This window comes from Phalangium opilio, unplaced genomic scaffold (assembly GCF_054372755.1).
Source record: "Phalangium opilio isolate 3A_F unplaced genomic scaffold, DU_Popi_V2 ptg000344l_1, whole genome shotgun sequence".
Classification (NCBI taxonomy): Eukaryota; Metazoa; Arthropoda; class Arachnida; order Opiliones; family Phalangiidae; genus Phalangium; species Phalangium opilio.
Window position 1 is genome coordinate 448,555 of NW_028324227.1, and position 26,972 is coordinate 475,526.

At 37.6% G+C, this 26,972-nt stretch overlaps 2 protein-coding genes and 1 pseudogene across 3 annotated transcripts in view; 1 reads left to right on the top strand and 2 right to left on the bottom strand.

Annotated features, from left to right (window-relative positions):
• Positions 1-13: 13 nt before the first annotated feature.
• On the top strand, positions 14-4,283 carry LOC149609908 (uncharacterized). The gene is made up of 7 exons (XM_089860140.1): positions 14-149; positions 213-855; positions 922-1,010; positions 1,075-1,197; positions 1,286-1,375; positions 1,827-1,916; positions 2,004-4,283. The coding sequence occupies exons 2-7, from the start codon at positions 813-815 to the stop codon at positions 2,046-2,048; spliced, it is 480 nt and encodes a 159-aa protein (XP_089716266.1). The 5' UTR covers positions 14-149; positions 213-812; the 3' UTR covers positions 2,049-4,283.
• On the bottom strand, positions 2,037-6,924 carry LOC149609909 (structural maintenance of chromosomes protein 6 pseudogene; annotated as a pseudogene). Its single transcript, XR_016376944.1, has 3 exons — positions 6,796-6,924; positions 6,645-6,710; positions 2,037-5,507 (listed from the first exon to the last, which is right to left on the bottom strand). The product of XR_016376944.1 is annotated as a structural maintenance of chromosomes protein 6 pseudogene (transcript).
• Positions 6,925-9,487: 2,563 nt separating this feature from the next.
• The window catches only part of Tk (Tachykinin), a 38,129-nt gene continuing 20,644 nt past the window's right edge, over positions 9,488-26,972 (bottom strand). Inside the window, exons 2-5 of the mRNA XM_089860124.1 lie at positions 11,858-12,093; positions 11,431-11,785; positions 10,762-11,148; positions 9,488-10,208 (exon numbers count right to left, since the gene is read on the bottom strand). Coding sequence (XP_089716250.1) covers positions 10,069-10,208; positions 10,762-11,148; positions 11,431-11,785; positions 11,858-12,028 — 1,053 coding nt within the window. The 5' untranslated portion in view covers positions 12,029-12,093 and the 3' untranslated portion in view covers positions 9,488-10,068. The remainder of the gene's footprint in view (positions 10,209-10,761; positions 11,149-11,430; positions 11,786-11,857; positions 12,094-26,972) is intronic.

Sequence of the window (26,972 nt, forward strand, 5' to 3'; positions counted from 1 at the left end):
TACATAGTTCCACTTCCACGATACCACCACAAGTTCCGCAAGAACCAAAAGAAGAGCGGAAAAACGTGACGGCCCAACTGATAGACCATAGACAACAAACCGAAGGATTCGCAAGCTCTCCAGATGGCAGGGTGTGCCGTGGCTCTTGGGTAACGATTACGAAAACTCTTACAAGTCCTTTGGTTTATTGACTATGAAATGGACTACATTAGATCTTGAAGGAGAGAGCCTAGCGAGAGATGGAGTTGTATTTTACTCATCTGGCAACGAAGTCCTCTCAGGCTCAGCATGCTCAGCCTCAGCGATTCGGTAGGGTCGTAAAAAAAGCTGGTTATCATGCAAATACCAGGGCGCTACGCGGTAGCGTGAGACTTTCATAGTTTCATTGCCGCAGATCGACCATCATCGAAACATCAATTCATTATTTTTGCTCCATCTCACCTCTTTTCTCCCTAATTAGATGCCAATGCAGCATACTGTTCTTTAAAAATGGCAGCGCACTTACTTTACCGCGAAATTTAAACGTACAAAACGCGGGACCAAAGTTTATACGGTCTAAATTAGCTAAATAAAGCTGAAATTACTTTAAAATTAAAATAATAAACCTGGTATAGAATGTAAAAATCAATTAGTATTAATATAATTGCACAGATGTTTCCATTAATTAATTTGGTATACTCCTAATCAATTAATGATGTTATTGTTATTACCTCGAAGGTATTACATATACTAATACTATCTCGTGGTTAATTAAAATACCTCCTATATAATAAAACGGAAACTTATTGAAAAAATGTATTGTCATCAAAGACATGAAGTCCGCAATCCTCTTTTTATGCATCATCCCAATTTGGGGTAAGTTTTGATAGGTTTTGTTGATAATTAGGTAAGATTAAAACGCGACAAGAAAATTATTTTCAGGCTTTACTACCGTAGGCAGAATAGATTCGCGGAAAAAATGCGTTGAACTTTACAGAAAACAAAATGAAATAATAGATTATAGAGAATACGTAAGCCACTAAAGTTATTTCTAGAGTTAAAACTGCTCTATTAATAATTAATCCCGCAATAAAGGGAGATTCGTGCTCAACCGTATGCTTGATTGATGGAAATGGTAATAAATCTACAAGTATTCAGCAACCAAACGGAGCCCCGTGTCACGAAGACGTGAAAAATGACGCGGAGAAGAAAAACTGGGTTCAGTTTAATTTCAATTTCTAACTTTCGTTTAGAATTGATTCTTCGAGATTTAAGACAAAAATTTACTTTTTTCCTTAAAATTTAGACGTGTTTTAAAGGACAATGTATAACCAAAGAAGCCCTAGATGTTTGTGTTAAAATGATGGGTAAAGAAGAAAACCTCGTTTTAGTCATTGTAAGATCATAAAACCAAAAGTGTATAGACGTAAAAACAAAAAGTACACTTCATTAGCAATTCCCTGCCTTTGGCTGTAGGCATGTAAATTGAGAAGCAAACTACCCTCCGCTCAACCGCTTTCAAGAACTAACCAATCAAGGAAGAACTTCTTGTCGTCATAGGTGTATAGAAAGTAGTACACGATGAGGGCGATCCAAACGTTCATTTTAGGTACTAGAGCTAGAATCCTATACTTTATGAGCCTATTCACTGCTTGTTTCGTGCGCCACCCTCGGGAGGGGAATGATACGCAGAGGGGGTCGACACTATTTTGGGATAAAGAGGGGGCTTCTCATACTTCACGGCGAGAGCGAGTTTCAACGAAGTGTACTTTTGTTTTCATATCTATATACTCTTGATAAAACCCTTCCAAATTTCTTCAGGATAATGTAATTACTTTTCCATTTAGTATCAACTTTGCAACGTAGTTTGCCTGGGAAAAGATCAACCCAAATACTACGATCAATTTTTTAATTCCTCTCAATCCTGTTTCAAAGGGGTAAAATTAATTGCCTTAAACTAATTAAGCTAACTTTGGAGAATTATGAATTAATTAAATTTTTAAAACACTAATTATTATTCACAGGGAAAGTTTGGAAAATGCACTGAAACTAAAACATGCGTTGTTTAAAATTATTTTATTCACAAATTTTGAAAAAAAAAAAAAAAAACAACAACTAACAGCTTAAATTTTTTTTAGTACTAAATTTAAAATATTTTTGTAACCATTACGTGGCAATATTAATAAATTTCGAATATTAAAACTTTTTTAATAAAGATGAAACGAACGCAAAACATTTAACGAAAAGTTACAACAAAATAAAACAATAATATTTAAATGAAAGTTAAGACGCGGATTCTTGGCCACGCTCTGGATCGGGCATCCTACATATCTTCATATTTGGGAGTGTTTTATTGATGGGCATATCCAAAGGTGTTAAGAAAATAAATTGGTGATCCCAATTTTCCGAAGCTGTCGCTAGCATCATGTCCATACTGAGTTTGCGGTTAACCATGTCCATGAAGACATCGTACTCGTCTAAAATACGGAAGGGATTGTCAATGGCGTCCCATAACGCGAGAATGAAGCAAACTGTCGAATAGGAGCGTTCCCCTCCTGACAGTGATTTCATGTCGTTGTTTAAATGTTCGACACTTTCCGTCGGCTGCACCAAAAGGTCCAAGGTTCTTTTACCATGATTGAAGATTATTTTTCCTTTATAACCTCTGGTTGCCAAACAGGTCATGAAAAGGTATTTTATTTTCAACTCGACGGTTTTGCGGAACCTCGCAAAAGCAGCGTGTCTATGATCCAGTGTTTCCATCAAACGATCTATCAATCTTTTGTATTGATCAATTTGAACACGAACACTGTCATAATGAATTTGGGCATCGCGGTAACGCTTGAGAACATCTTCTTTCTTTCCCCTTTTAGCTTCTTCGCGATCTAGATGCTTTTGTAACTCGGCAATCTCTCTTTCCAATCTCTCCGTACTTTTGTCGGTTTCGATTCTTTCGCCCATCGTCGCGGTTCTTTCGACTAATTCGTTGGTTTCGGCTTTAGCTTTAATTAGGTCGGTATCGATCGTTTTCAACGAGGCCTTGATTTCCTTCAGCTTTTTTAAGATAGTCGATTTCTTTTGTTGGTGTTGTCCAAGAATTTCGGCTTGCTTGGTGAATTTAGTCTTCAGAGGTTCCGATACAATATGGAACTCGTCTATCTTGTCCCGAATTTCCTTAATTTCAGTTTGAACTTGGACCAACTTCTTATCAACTTCTTCTAAAGCTTTTGCCGCTTCTTGCCGTTTTTCATCCAAATTACGATACTTCAAAGCTAAACCTTCTAAATCTTCCTCTAATAAGGTGAAATTTGGAGGTTCCGGGTCTTCGATGTTCTTCAGTTCGTTAATTTTTAAATTGAAGCTGTTAATTTCTTTCCTCAATTTCCCTAGCTTAGCCTCGTACTCTTTGTGATGCCTCGAGTCTGTATTAATCCTTTCTTTAATTTGATTAATCTTTTCGTGAATTGCGGGTTTCTGGGCATTCAAGTCCTCGATCTCTCTGTTAATTTCATTTATATTTTCCTCAACAGTCGTCGTTAGGAATCTGACTTGGCTCTTGGTTGAGGAATAGAAACGAAAGTTCGGAGCGGGATAAATAGTATCTCCGTTTCCGGCAAATGTCATCTTGCAATTTGGTGGAGGATTTCTCAACATCAATTTTCTCGCGGAGGGGCTATCATTGACCAACAGCACGCTCTCAACCTCGCATTGATCTATCAGGCAGTTGGCAACGACGGGATTCTTGATTGATAGTGTATCCAAAACGCTTTTATATTCGTCGCTTCTGACGGAATGGGCTCTGACATCGTATACGTAACCTTCGAACTTGCTAACCATGATGGGAGGTTTAGGGCCATCCTTAATCGTTGTACGAAATATATCTAGTAAGACTTTCTCGTCTCGCATATTATCGCAACAAAATGCGGTCATGACTCCACCTACGCAGCATTCAGCGGCCAAAGCAAAGTCAGCGTTTAAAATTTCAACGTGGTTCCCAATGGGTCCAACGGGTTTCTTTATGAACTGTCCACGTTGAGAAGCGGCTTCCACTTTATTAACAACTTCCGGAATATATTTTCCAAACTTTCTCAAGTTATTGGAACGACTAGCTTCGTAATTAGCCAAGGTTTTCTTCAAATTATCAATCTGTCTATTGATGTTTCTTTCTTCTTGTTGGTAATTGAAGAGTTCTTCCTCGTTATGTTTGACTGATCCGGTTACTTGCTCGTAATCGTTTTGAGTGGTTGGTAACTTTGCTCGTAATTCTTCTCTAAGTTGACTCAATCTTTCAATCTCTATCTCTCTTCGACGCCTCTCTTCGGTGTAATCTTGAGTTCCGGCGGCTTTCAGTTGCTGAATTTTATTTGAGAGGTCCACCTTGTCTTTATCGATGTTTCTCATCTCCAACGTAATCTTTCTGACTGCCAAGTTTTTGGTGGATTTATCTTTCTTAAGGTTAGTTTCTTGAGCCTTCAAATCGTTAAAGCGGGGTTTCAATTCAGTCATTTCGTCTTCCAACTTCTTAAGATCGTTTGTAATCTCATCCTTTTCTTTTTGAGCGGCGACGATATTCTCTTCTTCCGTTTCAGCCTTCGCTTCGAGAGTCGCGACGCCATTCTCGTATTTTTCCTTCTTTTCTTGTAGAGCTTCAACTTCTCGCTCTTTTCCTTTGACTATTGACCAGAGTAATTGAAGCCTCAGATCCGCGACATCTTGACGTTGTTTCTCGAGGCTTTGGTGATTGTGCCACTCTTTCTCTCTCGCTTCCATTTCCTTTTTAAGGTTCGGAAGAATTGTTTCCTTCTTAATCAAGCGATCATTAGCCAAGGAATGATTGGTTTTGGCTATGGCGTAGCTGTTCTCAATGTCTTCCAACTGGGTAGCTCTGGCAAAGAATTTGTACTTATCCCTGCTATCGGTGGAATTCAGGAAGTTTCGACTCGTTTCTTGATTCAAGATGGTTACTGGATTATCAACTTGAATATTGAACTGATCCAAAACTTTCATCAGTTCCTCTTTCTTGTTGGATATAATTTTCCCATTGGCACTTTTTAGTTTGTAAGCGCTCGTTCCATCAGAGCTAAGCCTACGTTCAATCATGATCTTGTTGCCGTAATCTTCTGGTCGGTAGGGGTTGTTACCTCCGTTACGCAAAACAATTTCAATGAAGGCAAAGTTTTTGCCACTTTTGATAAAGTTCTTTACGCTTTGGCCTCGACTGGTGGCGCTGGCTCTCCCTCCTAAGCCTAATACTATTCCAGTTAAAATGGCGCTCTTGCCAGAGCCATTTCTTCCCGTAATAAAGTTTACGTTAGATCCAAACGTGAAACAAAGTTTCTGGTGGCACATGAAATTCTCTAAGGCAACGTATTCAATGATTCCAGACTCGGCTTCTTCCGCGAATCTTTGGGATATATGAGGGGTTATAGCCATTGCGTCGTCGACTCGCGATGCATTTTTCCTTTTCTTAGAAGGTCCGGGAACATCAGTATTCGATCCACGACGTTTAGGACTCATTTTGATAGTGCCTATGTAATTTAATACAAAAATATGGTTAAAATAACAAGAATTCGAGGCTAGAAGAGGAGGGAGTCTAGACTATATTCCAATTCGGGTATAAAACGGCAAAAGATTTTTAATTTCAAAATTCCCTGACTTTTGAAGGTTTTTCCTGACCATCTAAAGCCAATTTACCTGACCAACTTTCAAACTTACACTAACTGCAGCCTTTAAAAAATCCTTAAGCTTTGTAATTAAAATTATGCTAATTTTATCACAGATTTTAATTGAAACTACTATTTAGTAATTAATAAAACTTTATTAGGAAGTGTCAGAAACAGTTAATATAGGCCTATAGAACGATATCATTGTCTCTTATTTGAGTCGGTGCACCTACACATTATCTCAAGTCCGTATGTGACGGAAATTCCCTGACTTTCACGACAATTTTCAAATTCCCCGACATTTTACACCCTTTTTCAAATTCCCTGACTTTCCCAGGTACTGTGGCACTGACCAGAATAGTATTACTGGTGAGTTGGTTTAGGTAAGGTTAGGTTTGGTTAAATTTGTGTTCAGATTTTGTTTTTAGTATTAAAATTTATTTTGTAACCCAAAGCTACCGGCAACCACAGAGGCATGAGGTTACCCGGACAAAACAATACATTAAGAATAGAGAGGGGTGTACTGTAGACCTATTCCTCCCTTTGGGTGCGCTCTTGTAACAGGGGATACTGTACGCGCCCCAGTAGGGGGATGACACTGAGCTAAGAGATAGAAGGGTATGACGTTAGCATACGTAGTAACTGCCATTACTCTATAAAGCCAGAAAAAGAGAGTGGTCAGGTTACCGTCTTGGGCTACTTCCAAGTTGACCACACTCTTTGTCTAATGTAAGACGACTCGAGTGGCTAAAAGCGCGCCTCTTTTTAGGGAAGAAAGGGGTAGCTAAAATAAGAATATTTTGAAAAACAACAAGCTAATTGGCAATATTTAGGGGTTAAAACATATCCAATTTAGAAAAATTGGAAAAGGGGGAAATTAACTCAGTTGATAAAACTTGATAATAACAAAAACAGGCGCGCATTTAGCCGCCCGTCATAATCTAAACTGATTAGGCTACATAATACACTCCCCAACTCCCGCCAAATTTTTAAAATTCTTACACGGTTTTGCTTTGCAAGCTCGCAGCTGGAAACGTTGGGCCTTGGTGCTGTCACTTATTGAAATTACTGTAGTTTAACCATGGAATGTAAATTAGCGTCACTTCTTTGAAATAAAATCAGAATAGAAGTTTTCACTCATAAACAAACGTACTGAAACATAAACGAGACCAAGTAAGCGACCAGAGCGACTGACGACTCGCAATGTCGAAGTCGGACTGAAGAGTGAACTTAGTGAAGAGAAGACTCTCCTCAGGCAGACTGGCAGACCAGGCAGAGCGGAGGCGGGCCGCGCCGGGTGGGCATTCGAAAAAAACCTAGGCCTATTTTTCAGCAAGCATTTGCGCATGCTCGTTAACGGTCACGTTGGTTTCCTAATCTAAATCACGTGTCTCGCAAGATCTAAATTCAAATTCTAGGGTGGAGTTCGATCGTGTTAGGACGGTGCTACAACGTCAATTTGTTACGAAAATGAAATCATCAAAACGAAATTAACAACAATCAAGTGACTTAATTAGACAATGGCAACCAAAGAAGCTTGTGACATTTGCGGCATCACTTTTGAATTGAAAATCCTCTACAACATTCATTCCTGGAGTCACGTACCTTACGAAGACGTCCCTAATTTTTGCGAAAATGTCACGAAGTGCTCGGAATGTGACATGGAATTTGTAACGTTTCACGATTGGAAAAGTCACGCTACAGCTAATCACAGTAGGAGTCAATTCGCTTGTTTATTTTGTTCACTTTTATACTCTAATTTGGAAAGTTTGACCCAACACGTGTTTAAATCACATCCAAGATGCTTGAATTTAGTCACGAGAAAGGCCAAGTTCACGTGTGTCTTATGTGGCTTGGCTTTTAGCGTAGCCAATGCCTTGTGCCAACATTTACAAACTAGTCACGGTTTAATCGCCTTGATTTTAATGGATGAGAAAATCTACCCCGAGTCACAACACGCCACAAAGTCAACTAGAATTACTAGTCCTCAAACCCCGACTAAGTCAATTTTGCGTTCGCAAAATGTGACCAATGCTCAAATTAATAGTCAAGCAAAAACAAGAAAAAAGGTGACTTTTTGTGACGAATTCAATGGAGAAACTTCGCGTTCGAAAGCTTTTCAAAACGTCACAATTTGTGAAAACCGGGTTCTTAAGTCACAAAATGGGAATAATGTTCAAAATCGCGTCAGAATAACTAGTCCCCCACCACCGGGAGTAGGAAAGGTCACAATTTGTGACCATCCGGATGTAAAAGTCTCTGAAAAAAATGGCGGCGTTTCCCCTACCAAATGTCACAAATATCGATGTGGTTTATGCGGATCTACTTTCAAACACGGAGTTCAATTGGAAATTCATCGAAAACAGAAGCATAAAGCCATTATCGGTAGTTTAAAACCCAAATTTGGTTGCGCTTGTTGCAACGCAAATTTTTATAGCAAGAAATACGTTAGAAGTCATATTGCCAAGCATCATAATATCGACGTAACACCCAAGAAAATAATTTAAAGTTTTTAAACCAAAAATCAGTAATTAAATATAATCGTTAAGCTTCAAATGTATGAAAAAAAAACCAAAAAAAATCCTATATGTATATTTTTAAATAAACAGTTCTGAATTTATTAAAAATCTAAAAAACAACCGGATATTTTTTTTTCTTTAACCGCAAATCATTTAATCTTATTTAAATTTAATTTTGAAGTTTTTTCTTTATAGATTCGTCCAGAAATTCTTTGAAATCCATTTGACAAAAACCACCTTTGATCAATTTACAAGTCTATCGTTTTCACCGTTATCGTTATATTTTTTTCTGAAATAGCGCCACCGACCGCCGCTAGTGCAAGAGGCCAACTTATAGGCGCCACTAGACGGCGAGAAATATAATTAAAGTTCTAACTAGGCCTAAATTTTTTTTATTTTCGTAAGTTTTTATATCAAACAACTGTGGATTTTGATAAATAAATAAAATCATTACAAAATTTCTGAGGTAAAACTTTAGCTAACCATAAGGAGGGAAAATTCCTCATTATTCTGAGCAGTTTGCGTCGTTGAGCACGTGATCGAGTTGGGGCCCTATGAAATCTCTCAGCATCCGATCTCGCATAGATGACGACGCTAGTCGGGTATTACCTACGGTAAAAGTCCTAAATGGCGCCATGGCGGTCGGTTTTAAGTTTTCATCTAAAATCATCATTTAATTTCACCGAGAATCCCAAGTTATCTGGAATGGAAAAGGTTTATAGCTAACATCATGACCTTGCGTATAAGTTTTATACGCACGTTTTTTTTTAAACGAGGTTTGGTAGTTACCGCCAAAAATTACCTTGGAAAGCCAAGGCCTAATGGCTATCGTTCATACTTCCCAAATCCCAACTAGCAAAATATCAATTAACCGCGTATTAAAATTGATATAAGCGTAGTGTATTAGGAAGCTCCAGCGTTAGTATTAGCCAATATGGATAACTCGGCGTTTGAAGTTCTAATCGTTGCATCAAATGATTTTGCCTAGAATAGAAAACCGTGAAATGTAACTGCGCGGAGTAATCTCTCTGAGATTTCCTCTAGTATTCGACTATATGGATAGATAACACGGTGTTTTAACCCTCGAACATGAAGTTGCGATCGTTGCGTTAAATGATTTGGCCAAGAAATATAAATGCGCATAACATAGGGCTAATCACGCTAAGATTTCCTCTGGCCTAGTATTCTACTAAACAAAATTTAATTCTCCTTATTTTTTGTTCGAACCAAAATCCTGAAAACTTTTACAACTCGCCCGTTTGTTTTTTTTTATTTAATTTTTCCAAATTTACATGTTGATATTTTTAAACTAACGGCGAAATTTGAAATTTCTCGAAACAACGTATACACCACCCCTTTTGTATACACATTTGAAATTAATCCTCGTTTAACATCATATATATTTCAAACAATGGTTATATATATATCTATTAGAAAAAGATTTAGGTATATTTATTTGTTTATTCGAAAAAAAATCAACAAACAGAAATGGAGAAGGTTTTTTGTTATATTTATGTTTATTTTTCCTTAGATTTTTTTTTATTTTTTGCCTTTGTTAGATTCCAACTTCTACGTTTATTATACTGAGTATTCTATAGTTTTAAATATTAAATTATTATTATCTTATACGGGACTGAAAAGAACATTTCAAACGTATCTCAGACTCCGAACAGAGGTCAAATTTAAAATACCGAGATACGCGGCGGTCAAAAATAGATGCCTTTTATAAAAGTATAGTGAGAAAAGTGGCCGTTGAAATAATTTTTTCTTAATTGTCTTCGACCAAGAATTGATATAAAGATTGAGGAAAAGAATATACCATTTAATGGGCGGGTTTTTTGGGGGTATTTTTATTTACGCGGGAAGGGAGGATTCTGGTACATGTACAGTTGTTTGTCGAAGAACTCTTAATAGCCAGTTTGCCGGACTTGGTTCGTTGATGAAGCCGCTTCGTCCACTTTCGTGTCCGTTGATCGTTTACCCCTGGATGCGAAAAACAAAGCGTCGGGTGCGCCTCGTTTCACCGTTCCCATTGATGGATTGTCAGCTTTTGTTATAGATGGAAAAAGATAGAGAAAGATTAAGATAAAATTGGGCCCGAATTTATTTCACGATTCCTTCTTTACTTAGCGTGAGAATCGATTATTTACTAACGACAATTAAGGACAACGTAAACGAAACTATATATAGCGTTACGCAATATGGGTTCACGGTTACGTAATATTCAACTTGTGGGTGGCATTATTGGTTTATTTATTTAGTAATTGCCCCAATGACCGGATCATTTCATCTTGCCAACTATATTTAGACGTAAGAGTATAGGGTCTTGCGTTGTCTTTATTTTTACGGCTTTTTCGCCGACACAGAATCTTCGGGTCATGAATTTGTGGTATAAAAAACCTGACCATGATTTTAGTTACTTAAGAGTAATTATTCCCAGTAATCAATGAAATTTGGTTACTGTTTCCGGATTTAACCTTTCAAATTAATGCCCTTTTCATAATCGACTACTTATTATAGTAATTATGAGAATATCCGCCTAGTCCAATACGTGTATAGCGTAGGCGTTAAGATTGCGGTATGGATGTTGTTGGGCTCACCTGATGCGGGCGCGTTTCTTTTGCCCCTCATTCCGAAGAAACTGCTGGCAGCTCTCTTATCTTCGCTGGTGAGATTGACTTGACCCCTGGCTATGGCCGCTTCCAGAGCTCTGGCGACCATTTCCTCGTCGGTAGTGGTTGCGGCGGAGTCGTCCCGGGCGTCATTGGGCGATTTGTTGATTTCTTCATCGTCTTCGGCGCTGTCCTTCTTTCCTCTCATGGGCATGAAAGAGTTCAAGCGCTTCTTGCCTCCCTTGCTGTAGAAAGCCTTCTTGCGACCCCGCATCGGCATAAAGGACGCTCTCTTCAGTTCCGTCGTGTCCAAGCCGTAGTATTTGTCTTCCGAGTCGGGACTCCATTTTCGGCCTCTCATGGGCATGAAAGAGCCTAAGTAAAAGGTTAAAACTCGCTTAGTCGGAAAAGATGTTCCCTTGGCTCGGATATTCTTTGATCACGGATTTCTACCCTTCCTTTTTCCATTCTCTACCTAAAATCAAATTCCACGACTCACCGTCCATCAAATATCACGGTTTCTATCGTGGTTTTTGTAATCTACTTTTTCACAAATGAATATGAGATTATCTACTAAGAGCTCTCGCGACACTACGCTGTCGTGAAAAGGGGTACCCTATCTGCCCTAGCTATTAAGGGACTGAATGGAAAAAGTACTTTTTCGTCCTCGCATGGGCATGAAGGAACTCCTCTTGGGCTCTTCGTCGTCTAGATCAATGGCGTTGTCGTAAAAGTGTCCGTCCAATGGCTGTTGAGCTTCCATTCTGCGTCCTCGCATGGCCATGAAAGCCGATTTTCGTTTATCCATATCCAAGGAAGCGGCGTCATCTTGGTCTTTCTTACCCCTCGAGTGAAGGAAGGCCGAGGCCCTCTTGTCGTCGATACTGTCCGAGTAACTTCCGTCCGGTCCTCTCCTGCCTCTCATGGGCATAAATGACGACCTCTTCACCGGCGAAGAACCTGATTCTCGAATATCGTCATCCGGGAGTCCTAATAGAGCTGCCGGGTGGGCCTGAAATTTATTTCCATGGATTTAGATCGTAAATCTATTCTGGGTTCGAAGTAAAACCGCGATATCTAGTACCTGTTGATAAACTAGATCTAAATCGGGAGAGAGCGTTTCGCCCCTGATATGGCAAGTGGACAGGAACAGTAGAATGACGGTGACTAACGGGCGATAGTTGAAAGCGACGATCCTTAGCGTGTCGTGACAGGAGCCAAAGATTGACCGGCTGGATCTTGACCCGTTTAACATAGTTGAACTCGTGGTTTGCTAGGGATAACTTTATTGGCCTGTGGCTGTGGCTGTCAAACTCTCTTCTGCAAAGTACAAGAAATAATAGAACTTTGAAATATAGAAGAAAATGTATTACGTGTTCATGTAGTGTTCAAAGGGAGAATACTTTTTAAGATATGTTCTATAAGTTTGTCATTGGTAACAAACTGGAGCTTGTCACTGGTGACGTAGGTCATGGATTCGAGGTAAAGCGATGCCCGGTGATATTTTGTACTTTTGAACTTTTCCCTCCATCCGACCCTAACTTCCTGATTAAAAGTGTGGTTTAGGAACGTTATCTGAACGAAATCGGGTTGGGGCGGGGCTCCGCTAAGACTAATGAAAATTCCCAAATTCCGTTTCCGGCAAGTACGTGATAAGCTTGCCTTATTAAATCGCAATTAAGGAGCCCCGAATTTCGCTCGCGAGGAAATAAAACTAAATTTCCAACAGTGCCTTTTTATGGTAATTGTTTCCAAAGCCAAATCATGGAGGAATAACTTAATAGAGAGTGAAATTTATCAAGATTCATTCTTCAAAAATTATGTGGGTTACAATTATTTTTTTCCTGAACACAATTTATCTACTGATTCTGTTAAACTATTAATATGGGTTGAATCAATGCGCAAAGATCTGTACTGTTTATGTTACTTACTACTTTCATAAAAAAAATATCAATCCGCTATGGAAATAACCTAGGAGGGCGACCTCCCGACCGTGGGTGTTGGTTTGTCTTCAAGTTTTTAATGGAGTTTATTTGAGAACCTGAACCCTGGCTAGCATTTTCTCTCCCTTAGTACATCCTTGTAGTACCCCTGTAATGTTTCCTCGATAGAGAATTAAAAGCCTTTACTGAACACGTAGCTTCCACTCCATTTTGAAAGAGTTACTCTTTGAACAAATCGATGTTGTTGTACCCGTTAATTTTACTTACACAGAAAAGGTTGGCTGGAGCCAACCAAAAGTGACCTTTTTTGATTAATTGCTCCTTGATTGATATTATTTTTATTCCTTAAACCAAGGATAGATTTAATTTTAGAAGTAGGAATGGAGAACAGAGTAGTCTGGGTCTGGGCGCGCGTCAAAGTCCCGGACCCCCTTCCACGAGACGGAGAGGGGGGGGGTATGAAAGAAGAGGCGGGAGGGTCATAGCGACAGAGGTAAAAAGGAATTACAAAAGTATTTTTCACCGTTCCTTTTCAGCAACGTCATCAAAACGCCAATAAGATAGTTTAAACTTATCGTTACGTGTTGGAGAGAGGGGCCCTATGCTGGGCTATGAGTCGGATTGATGCAAATACCGTTCTCCATTCCTACTTCTAAAATTAAATCAATCCCTGCTTTAACCAAATTAATTTCTTTGGAAATTCTAACTTATAAATGCGTATTGACTTACTTATTAAATTATAGTGTTTGAGAAAACTTCTCGATTCTTAAAATCCACTTTCGGAATATTAATCAAAATAGACCGCGTTTTAGAGAGTATATATATAGAGAGAGACATTTACCAGACGTGAAGTTGCATAATTAAACCTAGTTATTAATTGGATTCATTTATCAGTTAGTTTAAGGGATCCGTAATTTATCTAGTAGGCCAATTTCGCATCCTCCCAGTCCCATATCTTTCTCAAACATTGAGGAATTGTTCCCGACATATTACTATCGACCATGCTGCAACTTCGCTATATTCATTTTTAATTTTGGCATTTCATGGGCGTAAAGTATTAAGTATGAGTATTTGAATGTAAAACCAGGAATACATAAAGTTAATTGGAATCATTGTGGACCATATCTCTGCTGGTATATAGAACCATTAAATTGACCGATTTTAAATTCCAACCTCAACTTGGAAAACATTATACGAAAGGGTTCATCTCAAATTAGTTTTAATTAATAAAGCTGATATGCTAGTATTTAATTCTCATAAATTTAAGAGGCATACTTAAATCTTACTACGATATTTATCAGGATAATTAACTTTATTTCTTTAGTAGTCTAAACTCAATTCCGTTGACAAGGTATATATACCCTTTAGATTTAAAGGTTATCTTTCAGATAATATTTTTTACTCTCCTTCCTATCCGTTTCGTTCCTTATTTCCACGGGGGCGGGGGCGGGGGTTACTCTTTCTTTGGGTCATCAAAAGCTCTTTAATAGAGTCGTCGTTTCTCGCTCCTTATTTTCCCATTTTAACGCTCGGGATAATTTACCGCGTGCGTAGATTCTTGGCAATGGGATTAACGGAGAATCACCCGAAACTGTTCTACAAGACTGAGTCTTCAGTCTTTCAAATCTCCGTTTCGCTCACACCCTGGCCTGGCACCCCAGTGGGTCCGAAACTTCACTCCCACCTCTTCTTATCTTTCTACATTTGCCCCCCCCCTAAGCGAAGAAACTTTGTTATAATGAACTACAGAGAGAGAGAGAGGGGGGGACATGACGCGCTTTGACTTAAGTAACGAAGAAGGAGTTGTACTTCAGTAAATGGAATTATGCGAAACGAGTGCAGTGTAAGCTACTTTTAAAATTGAGTTTTAAGAAATAATTTTTGGTTTCTTTTCGCGTGAACTTACTACACATTAAAAGCGAGTTCGAGGCGTTGTCTAGAGTATGCGTTTGAAAAATCGCGCCAAAAGGTCATAGCGACATCTGGCGACGCTTTAACGCGGAAAACGCTACACAGTACGGGTGGACTAATGACTATTTAGTCTTTAGTTTAGAATATCTGAATTCACTGTTTTCTGTTTCTTAAACACCCTGGGCAACGCCGAGTAGTTGGGAATACGTTGTCACAACTTTCAGAACTTAATGTTAAGGCGAAAAGAAAGAGATGTTCCCTCGGAGTTGTATTATTACCTTGTGTCTATAGTCTATAGTGAAACCCTAAAGTTATTTTTTCCAAGGAATGGGCCTTTTACAGCATTTTTATTGTTCTTCGGGCGAAACTCGGCCGAGATTAACTCGTTAATGAGCCGTGCCAAAGAGTCTGTCCGTGATAGGACTGGCGGACCCTACCTTTTATTTCTGGCAATGAAAAACGGTGCTAGGAGGCAACCCCATAAATCCCCTTTCAGACGATCACCTTTAATTTCAACTCAACTATAGATTAATTTTTTTTTTAAATCACCGATCAACTTTTTTCTCTCGTCAAATCTTTCGGTGGTTGATTCGCAAGACCAATTACTTTGCACGTGTCAAAAAAGTTGTATCGTCTGAAATGGCCTTCACTTAAAATTTAAGAGAGACTTTTTGTAATTAAGTGCTCGCCCGCTTTTAATTAAGCTACATTCCCTTATCAAGCCTGTTTTTTATTTTGGGTTCTATAAAGAAAAGTATAAATCTGAACATTTCAATGATATGAAATAGTTTATTTTTTTGCGCGGATTGGTTCTCATAGAAATCCACTTTCATATTTTGGTAAAATCAGAAGGGGATAATAGAAGAAGGATGACACTCTATATCCTCTAATATTTTAGTTAAGTAACGTCATTCTTCCCAGGCTGACCCTTTTTGTTTGCTCTCCCGCTCGTCAAACCAAGTTCAGATGGGCATCGCACCGCTCTAATTAGACATAATGCTTTATCTTAAATGTTTCCAACAAAACTACAAAATTTTTGACTTTTACAGTGAAAGGGCTATTTGTTAAAACATTTTCAGTATTCGCTAGTTACTTCACCCAAACCGATTAAGCACTAGGCTAGCCAGAAAAAAAAATAAAACAGACTTGTTGAAGATTGTGTAAAACTCTTCCACTAAAATGCGCACGTATCGTCTTCTAATTTGTTGAAATCGGCAAAATCGAAAATTGACTAAGTGAGTGGAAAATTTTAGTTTAAGCATCCGATTGCTTGGAAAATTGTAACTAAAGTGGCTTACGTCATTTCCAAAGTATTTAAGCTTTAAATATATTACCTCCTACAAAATGGTCTGGCATTATTTCTATTACGACTTGATAAAAATTTATATTTTGTATCGCGTGTCTGCATTTGAAATCGTGGGAAAATGGAATAATTTTAGACGAAGCATTTTTTCCGGAGTATCCCTTTAAACACAGTCAAAAGTCAAAATTTTAAATTTCCTTAACACAACATCTTATAAGCGTATAAAGGTGATTATGACAAGGATAATTTATATTTCTCACGCAGCATCTGTATGTAGAACTTTGTATATCGCTACTCAATCCAAAGTTCCTAGAAAGCGGCTTCCCTACCCCCCCCCCCCAAAAGAGAGAGAGAGAGAGAGAGAGAGAGAGAGATTACTGAATTATATTTCGAAGCAACATCAACAAGAATCTTCTCTCCAACTTAACCCTAACCAACTCATACACCACCCATTTTCCTTCCGACCTGGTCCTGGTATAGTCTTATTTTCAGGAAAAGGGTTAAAGATAGAGTTAAGAGGAAAAGGGTAGGGAGCTATTTTCTGTTGTGTCCCCCCCCCCTTCCCTCTTAATCCGATCCAGCTGGCGATGAGCGGTAAGACGAAGCAATCAGATTAGGAACTCATCCAATTTCGTTATTCCCAGCGTTCCATCCGCATCCTCAACCCTTCTCTTTCTCCGTCGTAAGAGAAATGTTGGTACCATCCTCCTTACTTGATAGACTGTTAAGCTCTAAAGAGGTCTAGCTCTCTCCTTGTGTCTTTCTCGCGTTCTACTTGCGTGAGTGAAACACTTCTTCCAAAGCCCCGTTTACATCCTTTTTGGGATTTTCCTAATAAGAAGAATATTAGCTCGAAATTCTACTATAAAGCCTTGAAAGTGTCGTACTTTAGCTATCCTTGGTTTTACATTATAATTAACGGACTATATAATTCTCTCATAGCTGTCTCTGGAGGGTTACCCATAAATGAGAATCAAATTCGGACAAACCCTTCTGTAACAAAAAGACGCGAGGCGTCAGGAGGATTTCTTTTTTGAAACAGTACTATATACTATCTCTCTCGACAATGAGCTGGACATTTTGCTAGAACAATTTCCGTGGTTTTAAGCGTACAGTTGTATAAGAATTAAAATATGTCTCCGCGAATAATTTATATCTATAAAAGTGAAGACCCAGCCTAAACCGCTTCACCTAGAACGCTGAAATTTTGCACGGACGTTACTCTTAAGTAGTATAGGCACGCATTATGAAATATTTTTCCAAACCGCGGCCATCTTGAAAAATGGCCAGAAATGTAAAAAAAACAAAAAACCTTTTTTACGTCCGGGCGTTTCATCCGATTTCACTAATCGGACAGGCTTTATGGCTTGTGGGGTTCGATTTGCTGTCATATTTTAAAAATTATTTTGAAACGATAAAATCATTGTTAAAGACGCTTTATTTAAATATTCATGTATTGCTTCGCTAAATCATTGCAATTTATAAACTTTTTGATTTTGTGGCGTTTGTCTACATCAACGTCGCGCGCGGTTGGTTCTCGAGGCCGAGGGTTTCCACGCACTCGAGTGAGTGATTCTAATTGTGTTATAGGCCTATTTGACACAGACTGGTGAATTTATATTAGACGGGGGATATGTCTGTGTCCCTAAAGAAATCCCAAATACTGTATTTTCTTCCCAACTGAAATTAACTTTTGGTTAAAAATATATCAGATTGATTATACCGATAGTTAATCAATATGTGTAGAAATCGTGAACATGTTGACTACAACTTCTATTTGATTCAATTTTGAATTAAATCCACTCGTAAAAGCTGAAAATCAGAAGCTACCTAACCTGCTACTACGAACTTTCTCGTGACGTCATACCCGCCTATCTCGTGTCCATTTTTGGGCAGCGAAAGAGTAGCGTACCGGAAGTTGAGAAGAAAAGGACAAGGTCCTTAGATACAGTAGTATTTCGTTCTTGAATAATAGACCTTTCCTACATTTAACGTTAACTTAGATTTATAGTTTGCTGGGGGAAAAAGCTTTACACAAATTTGACTTCAAAATGCAGTTGATAAATTCACACTAGTGTAAATGGAGCGAGTAAACTTCTAGAAAGGCTTTCCTTTGAGCCATTTACGAAAGTTTTATCCATTCGAAAATAGACTGCTTTGGAAAATAAACGTGCCAGTATCCCGTTTTCGCCACTTTACAATTTAGCGTAGCGATTACAATCTCCATCAACTATTCTCCTCCTGTTTTTTGCCCTTTAGCCTCTATCGAAAGGTATAACCGTAGATTCCACTCTATTTTCGATTGGAAAAGAGAGTATCCGAACATTTTGTGACCGGCCGTGATGGCAGTGGGATAGACACACCAATCGGTCAAGTCTTAAAGAGAGTGTGAATGTCGTCAAGTTGTCCAAAGTCATTACTCGTTTCCGTTTGTTTTGCGCCGCTTTTTCTCGTCTTTCTTATTCCGAATAGAGTATACTGTTTTTCAAAACGGGGGAGGGGAGCGGTACTCGTCTGCATGGAATGGGGTTAAAACTGAACGTTGATTGGTCTGTGGACTCAAAGGCGTTAGATAGGGCTTCAAGGTTACCAGTCCTTTTGTTTGAAGTCGTATCTCAATAAAAGAGCAAAATTTTGATAAATTTGATGCCTAACTATACGCGAAAACTTCGACTAAGTAAAAAATATTAGATATTATAGGACTTTCCATGAAATTATAAGATAATATAGGACTTTCCATGAAATTATAAGATAATATAGGACTTTCCATGAAATTATAAGATAATATAGGACTTTCCATGAAATTATAAGATAATATAGGACTTTCCATGAAATTATAAGATAATATAGGACTTTCCATGAAATTATAAGATAATATAGGACTTTCCATGAAATTATAAGATAATATAGGACTTTCCATGAAATTATAAGATAATATAGGACTTTCCATGAAATTATAAGATAATATAGGACAGATTCAAAAATATAGCGTATTATAGGAATCAAAGGACCGCTGGGATCCCTGCAATAGGGATCACAGTCTATTTTAAAGAATATATCCTCCTTCATTCTTGAAGAAAACTTTGTTCCTATTACGTGTTTTTCTTCTTTTATTTAACAAAAAATATAAAAATCGATTTATACGATTTTCGTAAACGATGCATCCAAACTAAACTCATCCTTGTGATTTTTCCCACGGACGCGTATTATTGATCAGTCAATTTCTACTTTACAAGATGGTTACGGGAGAGTTGAGTGCTAAAATTAGCCTAGCACAAGCGAAAGAGAAACATGTACCATTAAGGGCGGTAGATGTTGTAACAGTCTGTACAGACCATACATTGGAAAATCACTAGGCAAAGATATTTTGACGTATATAGTGAAATTTCGAGCTATAGCCTGAAGTTTTTGAAAGGGGGGAATATTGGAAAACAAGTTTATCATATTTTTTTAATGTCTATTGTGGAAGAAATCTATTCGGGGATAAAGTGTTAATTTATTACAGATCTTTAAGAAACACCCTGTATATTTGTTGCGTGCTCTTTCCCGCACCAATTATAACACACTCCCCCTAAACTTCATCTTTTAAAAAAAAAATATCTTTGATTTTATTATATTAGCTGGTGTCCAGTAAATATTAAATACAGCAGGAGTACTGTACAATGGATTAATCGGACACGCTGTTGTCAGCGAATTATAGCCTATAATTAGATTAGCTAGCATAGCGTTAACGAGAAAATGGTTTACTTGATAGAGACGCGACTGTATCGTGTAGTAGGCTGTAGTACTTGGGTTTTTGAATTAATTTATCGATAGACGTTGTTGTACGTCCCGCTTTGTAATCTTTACTAGATTACACGCTTTAGTTTTGTTTACGAAATATTGATCCGTTATTGGAAACCGCAAATTATGTTCCGAGTTTAATCGTTTCCTGATATTAAAACGTGTATATCTGAAGATTATTAATATTGTGTCTGAATAAAGGGAAAGGGCGAATGAATATAATGCATCTTATAGATACGGTAAAGGGAATACAACAATTATATACAGGGTGTTTCTGATGAGTCTGCCATAAATTAATTTAATAAAGGGGGATGTTCTTTGAGCGATTGCGAGTCGAAAATGTAACCTCTATCTCCATTTTGCCGTCCAGGCCACTGTTTTCAAGTTAAGATTGGATAGAGTATTTTACGGATGACCCCTTAAAATTGATTATGAAATTGATTTAGACAATGATTTCCAATTTAATTAAGGGGTCATCCCTAAAACACTATTAAAATCATATAACTCGAAAACAGTGGCCCAAAACGGAAAAATGGAGATAGAAGTTACATTTTCGACTCAAAATTGATTTCCCAAAGAACACTGCCCCATAATTTATGCCAGACAGAAAAAATTAATTCCGATTTTCGTACTGTACACAGCCTTCTCTTAAGGAGAGTAGAAAGAAGTAGCTTTCTCGAGTAGCCTATTAAATATTACTTAGGACGAAACCAAAATCTCCATGATTTCTATTTATTCCCAAAGCGTATAATTATTAATTTTCCAATAAAACAGTTTCAAGTAAGCTAAATTTGTAGCGGTCGGATGGTTCGTTCCTTACGAGGGGCTATTCACTCACTCTCAGATTCGCTGTACTTTACAGTTACGTGAAATCATTTTAGCGTTGTCAAGGATAGAGCTGTTGAAGATTACGCCTAATCCATATAGTACAGCGTGTATACACCGATTACGCGGAGTAACTGACCCCTCGGAACCTTGGTCCTATTAGCAATGATAATTTCGCAGATATGTAAATGGAGGATCGGATATTTGTATCAGCAGGCACTGAGGGTTGGAATGGGTAGCCACAGCAAGGGCTAAAACGTACTCTAGCGAATTTATTCAAATTTATCATGAATATACAACTGCAATATCATTGAAGTAGAAGATAACCTTCACTGAATAAGCATTAGGGAAGGCGTCGATCAGGACAACGTAACATCGTTCCTTTATTACATATTTATATTCACGATTAACTTGAATAAATTCGTGATATTCCAACACACGATAATCCCGTAGATTACTGGCACGGCCTTCTCCTTGACGCGTTCCAGACCTCGCCTAATCGCTTTAAACTTGGTATTGGCCTTTTCAAAAGGAAAAAAAAATGAAGTTCGAGATTGAACCCGAATAAATTTTAAACGAATACCTTTTCCAAACCCACACTCCCTCTTTTCTTAATTAAAGCTAGATTAAAGGAAAGAAGAAATATCGTTCAAAACCATTTCGTTTTAATTGGACCAAAATTACTTTGATTAAACCTAAGAATTATCGGCATTCGTTTGGTGCACTTGATTTATTTTCCCAAAATCACAAAAAAAAAGTTTAGGCCTAATCGTTCATTGTAGACATTCTAACCTAAATGTACGTAACACTCTTGCGTGACTTCATTCAATTAAATTTTATTTTAATATAGGCCTAAGTCTACTTAATATTTAACCACCAAACTGATCTATTGCACTCTTGGAATGAAGCTAAAATTCCATCGAAAAACCGGTGTTGAATTAGGTTAAAACTTTATTTGTGAGCTACCAAATAACTTTGAAATTCCCCGAGTTTTCATAGCTTTAGAGAGCGGTTACTTAACCATGACTTATACTAATCGATGTTTTTAAAAGTAACCGAAGTTTGTGAAAATATACACCGTTTCTACAGTTTGATATTGAACGCTGAAGTTAATTGGTATTTGGAACACCGTATTTTAAGATTTTATTTCCGAAACTCTGCGGAATATAAAACAAGTTTGGGGGTCAGATTTTGACCCTTGGAAGCGTTGCCAAGATCAAAGAATTCTCTTTATACAGGCGCGCTTGCATATCCGGAACTCTAAACCTATTCGCTAATGGTTTCCTTTCTAAGTTAGGTAAAATCTAAATAGTCCACCACTCGCGTTAGAGTCGCAGACCACTGTGAATCCATTACCATATGAGTTCTTTGGCAAAAGATTTGGTGGTCAAGATATTTAATCTCGATTCTTGAATGTTTCAAGAGAGAGAGAGAAAGTTTTAGATAACGAAAAATATTAGCTTTCCCATTAGGCTTTGAGAGAAAAGTATCGTTGACCCTTGCGGATTAGCAATACGTACTTTGGTAGAAACATTTAACCGCCGCTGATATGGTACGTGTAATCTTCACTATTCTTAGTTTATACATTGTTCATTAAGGTAATGTTCGGAGTAAGAAAGCTCTTTCAGATTGAATAATCCTTCACTAAGCCTTGGTCTCCGTATAGTAGTACCCGTAATTCGGAGAATGGATATCTTAGTTATTACGTCCAAATTATAATAGCCCTGATTTTGGGACATTTTTAAACACTGGCGACACAATCTTTTAGCATAAGGTAGACGTGTAATAGTGGAAGGCAGTCTTGCACGGTGTATACCGAATGAATGAACAAAAGTAGCATTAACGATTAATTAAGCAGCGGGGTTTTCTCATTCTATCGTCGAGTCGCGTCGCGTGGTAAGCCACTTTTTGCTACAAGTTCGTAAACGTTCTTAGAAAAATAATGAAAGAAAACTCGAGTTTGGGTACCTGTAATGTATGTGGTACCGGTAAGACTCTAGCCAACACCATTACGTTAATTACGCGCTGATAATTCTTGTACTCTCAAACCTTAACTTTTTATTTTGGGATTTGGGGGGGGGGTGGAATTCTCGTGTTAAATGTTAATACATTTTGAAAGGGGGACTGGGACTGTAGCGCGCGAATACTTCGGCATCTTATACCTTCTCCCTAATAAACTAGATATCACTTCTTAGTGGTATTATACCGCTGATTATTTAAACTTGACTTTGCCTTTAAGAAAGGTGTATAAGCAGGTTGCCAGCGAAAGTTTCTACCCGGTATAAGTAAAGTAAGGCATCAATTGTAAAGTATTTAAAAATGAGAGAGGGTTGAGGGTTGAGACTTTTTAAAAAGAAAGAAGAAAGGGTGGAGTCTTTCTTAAATAAAAAGAAAAAAAAAAGGAAGGAGATTTTGGGATAAAATAAAGTAAGAAAGCTTTTTTGAAATGTAAATCTTCAAAAGCCAGGGCGACGCGCACCTGAGCCCTTCTTATACTTTTTGGTACAAACTCCATCCATGGCCGCTGCCGCGTCTTATCTCTTTAAAAAGGCCAAGTTAAAGCTACTTTCTTATATTTTTAAATATAATTACCGATACTCTATACTCTACTCCGAAGAGAAAAAGGATACGTTGAAAATATTTCTCCAACATAAAACGCCCAACGAAAATTTCTTAATGTTCGTATAACGAGCTTAATGTTTTGAATAAAATACTTTGAGTTTGGCGAAGATTCGAATAAAGCGAGTATAGAAGATGCTTTTGAAAGACGTTTTTAGGATTTCAGATGAAAGTAAAAAATTTATATCTTCAGCAGAATAGACGTAGTAGTACCTAAAACTTTTTAAAAGTTTTATTTGTATTTTGTCTAAGGATTAAAGGCTGGCAGGGTTGCCAAGATATTTTCAAATTGAAATTCCCTGGCCTTTTTCTACGATTTTCCCTGACCTTTTTTTGCGATTTTCCCTAACTTTAATTTGTACTTTGGCTACTTCTAGAGTAAACCAAGCGCGGACGATTGAGCAGACGTAAATTAGGGCTGTAATAACCAATTAAGGGTGATGGTTTTAGAAGGACAGTTTAAGCATTTTTTTCTGTTCGCCATTTTCCAAGATGTCCGCCAAAAATCATATAATTTAATGGTTAAGATCGTCAAGCGGTTTACAAAATATATCATTTAAACCCTTAAAGCGGTTAAAATGTACAGGCATTTAGCGGATTAGAAGTATCTTCCTTCGCGAAGACTTCGATCTGGACGTGATAAAGCTAATTCCAAACCGATATTTTATTCCAATATCTGATCAAATAATTTTACAAACGAACCTACTTGGATAGCAGCTAGCTTCACTTCCGCTTTATTACGTAAATATTAGACCGGGAACCATCCTAATACTGGAGGCGCTGCGCGCGCCTTTAAACCAATTACGTTAGATTCTTCGAGTGTATTTACACTCCATCGATGGTATTATAGACCATGTTTAATACCATCGGTAGAATGCCTTAAAAGCGACGGTACCGCGGAGTAACGCGTAATGTAAACACTCGCTAGTAAAGAGTAACTTGAATTTTCCTTCTTTATTTTCCATTAGTGGCCGGTTCTTTTTCGCCTTCGTGATTAACTATCGTTTGCTCAAGTATAGGTCTAGAAAGAGATAAAAAAATATATATATTGGGTGAAGATGGAAATAAAAACTCCTCTTCCGAATCGAAGATGTCACGGGCGCTAACGAGGCCTAACCTTGTTAGTGTGGTACCGCGCAATCTAACGAAAGACTAAGGGTTGGAATTTCAAGAACTATAGCCTAGAGTGAATGTTTCAAAAACCTGTAGGAAAAGCCCCTAAGGTGATAAGTTAAATCTAAATCCATTGTGTAACAGCTAGCCTCCTCCGTATTGAAGAAAAAAAGAAGATTGAAAAGTAAGGGTGCTGGGTGGCTCCATTTTCGACACCTCGAGCATAAAATCAAACACAGAATCAATATGCAAATCTTTGACTTTTTTTGGAACTCCTGTTTATTCGCGGGCGTCTTTACGTTTTCAAATTTCTATTTTTCAAATACGCCAATGAGCGATATGGAAAACGAGTGGTAATGTTAGACATTTCGTAAAGTGGCTTAGGTCCTCGATGTTTTTACGCGAGTAAATTTACATAGCTATGAAATTACATAGCATGGTAATGAAAAGGCTTTTCATATTACACATAGTTGGGCGACTTGTGCCAATTAGTTAAGAAATAACTTCCACGCATGTATATGAACATAGCTTTATTGACTTCTTATTATTTTAATCTAGCCACATCCAAAAAAATTCAACTCTATCACCCTCTGGCCAGTACAATACAAAATATCCCGTTTTAATTTAGTTTAAAAGTTTTTCCGACTGTTTCTCTCAAGGGTGTATAATTTTACGTTTATGGATTTTTCTTCACCTCCAAACATTCTTTACTTTTTACCGATTCTTTCTAGGTTAAGTCTCAAAGGACTCTCGAAATTTTTTGGTTTTTTCATTTTTATTAATGGTAGTTAACTTAAGTCAATTTGATCGCGGAACCGTGACGAATTATATTAGAATAGAATTAGCCTTAGAAACAAAAGAGCTTAATATAAGAAAACAGTTAAAATTTGAGGTCCATTATATTTTCTTTATTTTGAAAACGAAACCAATTTTTAGATTTAATAGACCATTTTAAAATAATAATTAAAAAAGATTTCAGTTTCTTATGAAAATGAAACTTCATTAACTTTGAGAAGTAACGTAAAATAGATCATAAAATATTTCTTTTCCGGTTCGGCTTTCGTAGTTAACATTTCCTTGGAAATCGATAAAAAAATTCTTAATTATCAAAAAGCGGAGCGAAACCCGAACTAAAAAGATGAAAAAAAAGCCCCATAAATTTTGAAAATCTTCATTTACTTCAGCGGTTTAGCTGAGGAAATGTAAGTGGTACAATCATCGGATTCTACTGAGAGCACTTGGAGACACCTTTTTATATTTTGTAAAAAAAAAATCGCTGACTTAAGAAGGGCCTGTAGTTCTAGAGAGCGCGGACTTTCGATATAAATGCATCGCATTTTTTTATTTTGTTCTCGATGTGAATCCCCTACAGTATATGTCCTTAGAACCCCATTCAGCTAGAGCAGCGAAGATAACAACGTCACGCAGCCCCATGCACTCTATTGGAGACAGGAAATTGAAACCTACATATCTTAGGAATTCATCCACTCGCCCTGTTTTTTCGGGTGTAACTCCTTTTTTATGGATGCAGGGTCGTAATTATCCAGTTAGAACCTTCTGTCTTAAGACGGCTTAACAATCTCAGTCGCGAGACCCTAAATCTTTCGCCAAAGAAGAGGAGTACGTAACAGTGTATGGTTTTTGATGCTATAGGATTCTTGTTCTGAATGCTTTTAGGTTAAGGTGCAACGAAATGCACTCGTTATTAAGCCGCGCTCACTCGTTTCCGCCTTTGGTATTAGTTTTATTAAGATTGGAAGCGGCTTTGCTCGAAGATAAGTTACAGGAAGAGACGCTATCCTCGTGATAATGGGGGCATCGATACCTAGTACTTCAAATGAGATCGTCGTGATTAATGCATTTGCGTTGGTTTTTGTCCCGAAATCATCTCTTGAACTGTCGCTATATTTGTATGAAAGAAGATTATCGCAAAAGTGCAATCAGTGTTATAATAAACGGTATTTTTAGGAACTGCGATAAAATCGCTTCATTTTTACAGATTTACGTTTAGTTTGTGGTCAATTACCGAAAACAGTAACCTATCCTCTAGTTTGTTAATTAGGTATCGATTCTATAATTTTAACTTCAAGAAGGACAATTTTCTAGCTCAGTGCAGTGTCTAACCCTAATCCTTGGGATACAAGTTCAATTAAACTCTTTTAATTCTTCATCGAAACGCGCGACTTAGGTTTTTACAAGCAGCGCTCTCATTCTTTGGCCAAGTTGATCATTATCCGGTCCTTTCCGTATCAAAAGCTAACACGTTACGAAATTGAGTTCTCCATCCATTCCGATAATAGGAGCACCAACGTCTTGTCTATCTCTTGATTTTTTCCCAGGCCATGTTCGAAGAAAATGGGATTAAGAAAGAGCGATAAGAGAAATGTCGATATCGATTTTTTCCCTCCGATTTTTATTTATCGCGTCCCTAAATGCGAGTTGTAAATTGTGAAAGCATTCGCTTCTTATAGATAGGCGATCGACATTCGTAGAAGCGCTATATTACCTTTCAAAATGATCGTTCGAATGAGATATTGACCTTTCAATATCGAGATTGTATCGGATTATGCGAAATATTTTTCACTTCGATAATTTCTCTTATTTATTTTGTTAGCTATAGAAATAGTTGAGAGTCAGGGTAGAGTTAGAACTTAGAGGCGCTGCCAAACTCCATGAATTCAGAGTTCAAATGGAGTTGAATT